The sequence below is a fragment of the Cryptotermes secundus genome, unplaced genomic scaffold (assembly GCF_002891405.2).
Source record: "Cryptotermes secundus unplaced genomic scaffold, Csec_1.0 scaffold463, whole genome shotgun sequence".
Classification (NCBI taxonomy): domain Eukaryota; kingdom Metazoa; phylum Arthropoda; class Insecta; order Blattodea; family Kalotermitidae; genus Cryptotermes; species Cryptotermes secundus.
Genome location: NW_019735561.1, coordinates 595,124 through 603,546, shown reverse-complemented (window position 1 = coordinate 603,546; position 8,423 = coordinate 595,124). Strand labels below are relative to the sequence as shown.

The following is an 8,423-nucleotide window of genomic DNA, read 5'->3' as shown; positions in this document are numbered from 1 at the left end:
CCAATCACAGTACTTTCTCACGGATGCCACGTACATGAGAAACTAAAACTACGTGCAGGGAACTTCACTGTGTGATGATTGTGTACATATTTGTTATTTAGTTTTTCTGTTCTGCAACTGGATCTCACTTGAAGTACTACTACAATGAAGATAGCCATTGCAAGCATTGTTTCATCAGCAGTTTCATCATTCCCTTCATAACACCTAATCCCGATTTCATGTGACTGGGGATGATGCAATGAGCATGATGAATCAAAGGCAAGCAGAGATGTAACACCTCCATCTTGATGAGGCATTCCAGAATTAGAATCGTTTATGTTCTATGGTTGGGCTGCACTGTTTCTAGACTTCATATTGTGGGGTCAACCACCCTGGGCCCATGATCCTGAGCACCTTCAGCCCAGGAATTCAAAACTTAAATTTCCTCATGATATGAGAGGCAGTTTACAAGAGATTCAGTGAATAATCAGTATGGATAATGCAATGTTATCTTGTGGCTTGTCACCAATTTTGTTCCTGTGGAGACAAGGATGAATTCTTCTTCTATTGCCTGCCCAGAGATGTCAGCGTCCTGTTTTGCGCTTCTAATGTTCCACGTGGTTTAAACACACAACACAGCAGGAGAAAACACCTAGCACGACGGAAAACATGAATGTGTGGTGGGACTACACATCAGCATTAGAAGTGCAAAATGCAAGCACAGCAATCTCCACAAAGTCTTAAAACACCTGATGATGACCAATGACGGTCGAAACATGTAATATACAATGTGGTTTTAAATACGTTTAAAGGACTCACAGTGTACATGTAGCAACTTTAAAACAAATTTTTAAAGGATGTTTTCTACGTGGTCCCGTACCAAGATGTTACGTGCAGGACCAGTCAAGAGAACTAGTGCGGTTCAGTCGTTGTGAGCTGTTGCTGTTAAAAGGTAGTAGCTGAGGCTGGAGACCATTTGAGAACACAGAGGAAGGGGAACATCCGCCATTGGAAGTTGCTACCATGCAACTGTTACTGAACACTCTGAGAAGACTGTGTGTGTCCTATAGTGATTTGTGAAGTATGTAGAACAGAGAGCATAATCTCTACTTCTAGTTAAGAGTTCAATAAATCAGATTACCATTCCAAACCCTGTCTATAGCCACTAAAATTTTGAAAATATTTATATTCAAGTGGCTCAGCAGTGTTTTTCTTTCTTAACTGCTATGTTCAGTTCAATAACAGACAACTACACCATAAAATTCCACTACTTTGGCCACTCCTGCTGCTTTCATCAGAGTTTATTAAGAAATAACTTAAAAACAATTGATTTTTTATCGAAGCCTACAGGCTAACATGTATTCATGTCGTCCCCAAAAATCATTATACTGAGTACACAGCAGGCAATCCCATGGATGGTGCTGACGATGCTCAAGGCTTTCCACTCCCTGCCTACTGTTGTATGCCTCAACCTCCTCTCGTCTATGTGAGTCAAAAGAGCTTGTTGCTAGTGAAAGTTATCACTAGCATGAGTAAAACATAACAGCTCAAGGGAGATTGGGATGGGATCATTTAGTATAAAATTATGTGGACTAAAGATCTGTAAAAACTTTTTACATGCAGAATGGAACAAATGCAAGACAAACATTGCCTGGTTCTTTATATACTCATATGATATAATCAATAAAAGCATTAACACCTATATCAACACACAATTTCATTCCTACTTTTCAAATTTGGGGTTCATGTGTATCATATCTGAAGTATCTGTACCTAGGAAACTTGTGTCTTGTGTTCCCCAACTAAATCCAGCTCTTTATTTTCATAAGGTCACTTGGATGACATGCATGAGGGAGAGACAGTAAATAGGTCACATATGGATATAAAATGTAAAACATCATATTCGAACCTGGGAAAAACAGTCATTTCTTGGCATATCCTCCACCAACACTGATACACTTGTCCCACCGCTTTACCAGCGTGCTGAAACCCCCAGCATATTAGTCTTTTGACTGTTCTCAGCCACTTAAGCATCATTTCGAAAAGGTTTGCCATGTTTCTTGAACCAGTTTAAGCAACAAATTCTTCCCATGGTAAACAGGACAAATTTCTTCATGAACATCCTTTGCACAGAGTCATTTTGCCCACAAAAAAAAAAACGCACAGCAGAAGGCTACTCTTCGGTAGTTTGATCCTCAAACGCGGTCGCCATTTTGGCTAATGAAACCAGCCTCTGAACATGTGTGTGAGCTTCCTAGGCTGTTATGCTACCTAGTGATATACAAAGAAAACCTATTACATCCAATACAGCTGTTTTCCTTAGTCTGTGACCTATTTACTGACTCTCTCTTATTGACATAAAGCACAGAATTATATTTCAAATATTTTATTTATCTGATATAATAAAAGGCATTGAATTATATTTTAAATACATTACTTATTTTATATAATAAAGTAACATACACAATACTACGTAACATATTTCTCCTCCTTCCTCATCCTCTTTCACCATCAGTTATACTGTTTTCACAAAGACCAGTCTCTTAAACCTATTCTATATCATAACCACTCAAATATCGATGAGAAGCATCACCAGTGAAAAATAACCACAACACCCTGTAGAAATACTGCACAGTCAGTCTCAGAATTGGATTCCAAAAATAAGACTCAGACGGCACTGGCTGATCTCCAACCGAAGCACAAAACTGGGCCATGCTAAGATGTGGCAACGCATCTCATGCATGTGGGCTTTGCCCTCAAACATCAGGTAAACGTGACGTTAAGTACGCCTTCCTGATTATGGGCAGCATACCCTTTGAGAAGGCAAAATGCCTCCCATGGCATAAAGAACCTGCAACAAACATATTCATATGCTGAAATTCTACAAGACCGCCATATTCAAATTCTGTACTTCAGATATTAATGTCCTTGAATTTGAACTCACAACCTCGAAAGTTTGAACTAAACCAATAAAACAGACACTCTGTTCTCCTAAGGCAGATGCAACTGGTAAATGGTAAAATTGTCCCTGTGCGTAATTAACAACATCTTTATAGACATATGGAAGTGGAGGTATAGCTCTTCGCATTCTCGACCTTGACATTGAATGGAGGAAAGCTGATAGCTACAATAACATGACTTATTACTTATTAACTTCACTGACTGGGGGTTACTGCTTTGTACTAATAGATGAATCTCATTTGAAGGGATCTATTTTTGGCGTAACTGGAGTTATGACAATTTGCCTCTGCAGCACAGAACTGTGCTAACATTCAATTCCTTCACTGTCAGTGAAGTAAAATACGTAAAAGAGCTGTGCGTTGGGCAACATTCACATGTCAGATTCATCCCTTCAAATGTACATTTCTTTTACAACTCTGAAGCTCAATTTTTTATAAGGCATTTACTTATCATTAGTACAAAGTCACTGATCAACAGGGAACTGTGAGCACAAAATCTACTCAGAACACAATTCCTGTGACTCTGAAACATTTTTGTGCACATAACAACAAACAAAACTCTGCGGCTTGAGTCTGCAAGCGATCTGTACTGAGCAAGCGACCGCTGCTTATCGGCTAAGTTAGTGCCAAATGTAGAGAAGCGATTTGCGACGAGTATCCTGGACGTAAGAACATTAAGAGGGGCCAACTGTGATAGTGATCATTACTTAGTACAGGTTAAATATAGATGTAAAATAAGTTGTCAAAGATCTAAGCAGTATGAGAAATGTAAAGAAACTTAATATTGACAAGATTATGGAGAGTGATAAGAGAGAAGCACTTCAAAATAAAATTAAAGAAATTAATGACAACAGAGCAAATAAAGAAGTAATGGTAGAAGGGATATGGGTAGATTTTAAAACCGCAATAATTATAGAAGCTGAGAAGACTCTGGGATATCAAGAGAAACAGGATAATAGAGAATGGTTCGACGAGGAATGTAGGGGGAGTATAAACCGCAAGAATAAGAAATATATGGAAAGACTAGCAAGAGCAAGGAATGAGGAGTATAAAGAAGCAAGAAGAAAAGCAGACAAGATTTGCAGGAAAAAGAAACGGGCCTTTCTAATTGAGCAATTACTGCAACTGGAAGATGACTTCAAAAATAACAAAACAAAAAATGCCTTTGGTCGAATCAAATATATGAAAGAAGGTTTCAAAACAAAAACAGAACTTATCCGAGACAAAAAAGGCTTCTAATAAATAATAAAACAGAGATTATGAATACATGGAAAGAATATTTTGAACAATTATTAAATCAAAATCAGAATATGGAAGATAACGAGGACAATGAAGAAGAAAATGCAGACGATGGAGAAGGGGAAGAGATAATAGAGTACCCAACAAAGGAAGAAGTGGAAGAAGCATTAAAGGAACAAAAACCAAATAAAGCACCAGGAGGAGATAACATACCAGCAGAATTATTGAAGGCAGGAGGACAAGAAGGAATAATAGCACTCCACAGAATTATAAATGAAGTGTGGGAAGAAGAAAAGACACCAGAAGATCGGGGAAAGAGCATTATATGTCCCATATTTAAAAAAGGGGATAAATTAACATGTAGTAACTATAGAGGTATATCATTACAAGATCTGTAGCCAGAAACTCTGACCACTAGACCACAGAGACTGTTAAAAATTCCTCCCTGAACAGAGGAGTCTGTAACCAACTTTTAATACCAAGTACACAAATTCTGCTGGGATAGCTCAGCCTGTATACTAATGGAATTGGTCTGAGCAGCCTGGGTTCAAATGCCAACAGGAACAAGAAATATTTCCTTCTCCACCATATCCTGACTGGCTCTGTGGCAGACCCAGCTTCCTAGCCAATGAATACCGAGAGCTCATTGCCCTGGGGGTGAAACTGACCATCCACCTGCATGTAGTGCCCATGTCAAGAATGGTGGTCCTATACCTCCAGTCTCCGATACGTCTTCATGATCACAGGGACAACTTCACCTTTGCCTTACATGCAAACTAAGATACTGTAACATCGTAGGCATATCTTCCCATGTCATACGCCTACCACTGTCTGTCCTACTTGTAACTACAACTCTTCAATTTTTTGCTACCAAATCATAATTAACATATATTAACAGAACAGCATGTTTGCTGCAATCTTCTAGTAATATTCATAACTACTACCAGCTCTTTGACTGTTAACATATATAAAAGAAATGATAAGCACCTTGTTTTCAGGATGCGTTTCGGTGCAGCTTTCACAGCCCTGGCAACTTTATCACTGGCTGTGGAAATTCATCAAGAGTCTTGTGACAAAATCTCACCAACTGTTGTTCTGACTTTGAGAGCACAGGCTGGTCTGTGGCCCATGGCTGATGCACAATGACACAGCTACTATCGAGGCGAGGGCCATCATGAGTTCCTGTTACTATGTCTCCCAGCTTTCCTGCGCTGTCCACCTGGGAAACCATAGGAAAAGGGCAACGTTAACAACAGCAGGTCAAATTTAGAGGCAGGGTATATACAGAAACACTTTACTCTGGGCAGGGTTATGATAAATGCAAAGGGCCTTCAGAATATTACATGCTAATACTGAACCCAATCTCTTTCATCTTCAAAGTCTGTAAGCCACACACATTTGTAGTTAACTGCAGTGACTTGACAATAATTAAATGTAAATTCTCAAGTGATACATAAAGTTAGTTTGACTATGCTAGGCATATATATGACCACAGCTATAATATTAACCAAAAAAACCATCACCACTAATACAAGTATTATGTTTTTGGATATTATCCATTGTCCTGTCTATTTTCTCGAACACCGTCCTGTTTGTTTTTCAAAACACAAGTGTTTCGGAGACTCGATTCTGTCTCCATCTTCAGGTAAAACGTACTCAGCTGGGCCCAATAGATAGAGCTAGGCCCTTACCTCCGGACCGGATTTTACCTGAGGATGGGGACGGAATCCAGTTTCTGTAACGTTGTTTTGAAAAATAAACAGGTGGGTTTTTAGGAAAATGGACAGGACGATGGATAATGTCCAAAAACATAATACTTTTTAGATGTACCATCCTCACAAACTTTTAGATCTTATCACCACCACTAATGTTACAAATATGAAGGAACAAAAAGTTGTCAGTATAATCCAGAGATGGAACTAGAATAAACTCCTGAAACGCAAATTGCTCACAGAATCCCCCCAAATCACGGCACTTCTGTTAACCACATGAATTTTGTATTTCAAACTATCGCAAGTTTAACATTCTGTGCTGTACAAGATAACTAAATAAAACCCCTAATACAGAACATAGAATATGTTGTCACCACACTGTAAAATTTTTCCTAAGTTCGCTAAACTGAATTCGATACTTATGCTGGATATAAAATAAAAGAATTACTTCTTTAAAAACAGTTTGACAAAAATACAGGCCATAATTCGGTTACAAAGATCTGTATTTCAAAACGAAAAACTTTTAAATGTAAAATACACCATCCCAGTTATTTAATGCAGGCTAATTAAAATTGTGTTTAAAACCGAAATGCATTCACGTCTGATACTATCCAGTAAGAGAAACACGTAATGGCTTACAGTAATTATTCTGTTATGTACCTGTATGATGTGGATATCATTCTCGTAGCAGAACGCCTGGAGCAAGACAGTCTGTATATGAAGGGCTGCATTGCCTTGGCTGCTCTCTGGCATGATGCAGAAAAGGGCGCTTCCGGGGTCCATTTCTAGTAATTTGATGGCTGGCAGAAGTCCACATGTGAGGCGCTTCTCGGATTGGGCTTTTCTCAAGACGGTCATCACCGCCCTGCATAGTGATTTCCTATTCATCACACAAAGAAAATGCTAATTTCTTTCCATGGTACTCAACTTCGTTACTAAAATTATCATCTGGGTTATTGCTTCAGACACGTGCCAAGGGCCGGCAGACTTCACTTGCCAATTACAAACTCACGTGTGCTTCCAATGACAGGCCGGCGCGAACTGATACAAAACGGTGTGATTACGTTGCACAACATTATGACACTTGATTGCACAAGGGAAAAGGGAGGGTTCAAACGTACAGTAGGGACATGAAGGTGAGTCACCTCGCCTTAAACTCTGAATTGTGACAAATTTCTCACATCAAACATTTTTTCATTCGAGCACTGGTGTACATTCTATTTGGAACTATTTCTTAAACGGGCTAATAACAAACTATAACATTAATATACACACGGACCTGAAAATATCCCGTGAAAGATAATTACGTATTGGTAAAAAAGCATTTTTCGGTCACCGTGTACACAAAATTATTTCGTAAATTACACAAAATGGTAAAATTTTATTTATGCTGCGAAAAATTCTATTCAAGGGACGATCTAACAAACCCTCTCACCAGTTTTCGTTTATGTAATGGGCACTATCTCAATTTTCTTTCAATTACTTTTCTCTACACAAACCAGGTGTGGATCGAATTACGGTACATGTCGGCATTAATATGTAAACCCCTGCAACAAAAACAGGCCTACCGCTTCCCAAGTTACGTGTGTGATGCAACACTTAAATTCAAAATTATTCTGCTACGACACGCATAGCAACACCACCATTACATTACGACAAGATTTAAGTGGGCAAACAAAAGTTGCATTAGATAATATGAAAATATGTACCTTAACACAGGTTCAGTCAACACCTGATACCGGGTCAAACACGCTGGAACATGCTATGCGCAATGTTGCGCAACATTCCAAGGCTATGGAATCTCTATCATTTCATGAAGGTCTATGAAACGTAACTTTCTACAAACCAAACGCTACGTTACTGCAAGATTGCATGTTACATTATTACGTACAGCATTAAGTTATTTATCGTTTATTTAATAACACTATCATTGGGGCTGGTGAATACTTCATTGGTAAGAATGTGGAATAAACCGGCCGTGCTCGAATTTCAGGTACTATGCCGGAACTTGCCCAGAGGGGCTTAGAAAGCCACAAAGCCTTTAAGCACAATGTATTTTGCACATTGCAAGCAGAAACTTAAACAAAAATAAAAATGAGTTTCATAATTTAATCTAGATGCAAATTGCGTGCCCACCTAAAATATTGCAATTCACTTATATTCTATATGAATGTGTGTTTTCAAGGCTACAGGTATATTATTTTTAACTCTGATATAATTTTCAGACTGCTACATGTGTAACATTCTGAAAATATTACTAATGAACGTGTGAGTACATGTCAATTTCATGACCTACCTGCTCATGTTTGTTTCAGGGACGTCTTCCAGAGTCATCTTCTGAATCTGCGTGCTCAAATATTCCTGCGGAATTGTCTTGTGTCCAATTGATTTATAGGGCAAGCCTTTTGAGTGATGCACTGTAGCGCAATATCGAGCACTGACTTTAATAAAACCTTTAACGCACCACGAAACTATATAATCCACAACTTCCACACACAGAACTCCTCCTTCGTTACTCAAAAGTGCGTCATCA

The 8,423-nt window shown here is 38.6% G+C and overlaps 1 protein-coding gene across 1 annotated transcript; it reads right to left on the bottom strand.

Moving 5' to 3' along the window:
• Positions 1-2,368: 2,368 nt before the first annotated feature.
• LOC111869565 (growth arrest and DNA damage-inducible protein GADD45 gamma) lies at positions 2,369-8,423 on the bottom strand. The gene is made up of 4 exons (XM_023861192.2): positions 8,187-8,423; positions 6,551-6,770; positions 5,166-5,397; positions 2,369-2,830 (listed from the first exon to the last, which is right to left on the bottom strand). Exons 1-3 carry the CDS (start codon positions 8,222-8,224, stop codon positions 5,197-5,199), a joined length of 459 nt encoding a protein of 152 aa, XP_023716960.1. The 5' UTR covers positions 8,225-8,423; the 3' UTR covers positions 2,369-2,830; positions 5,166-5,196.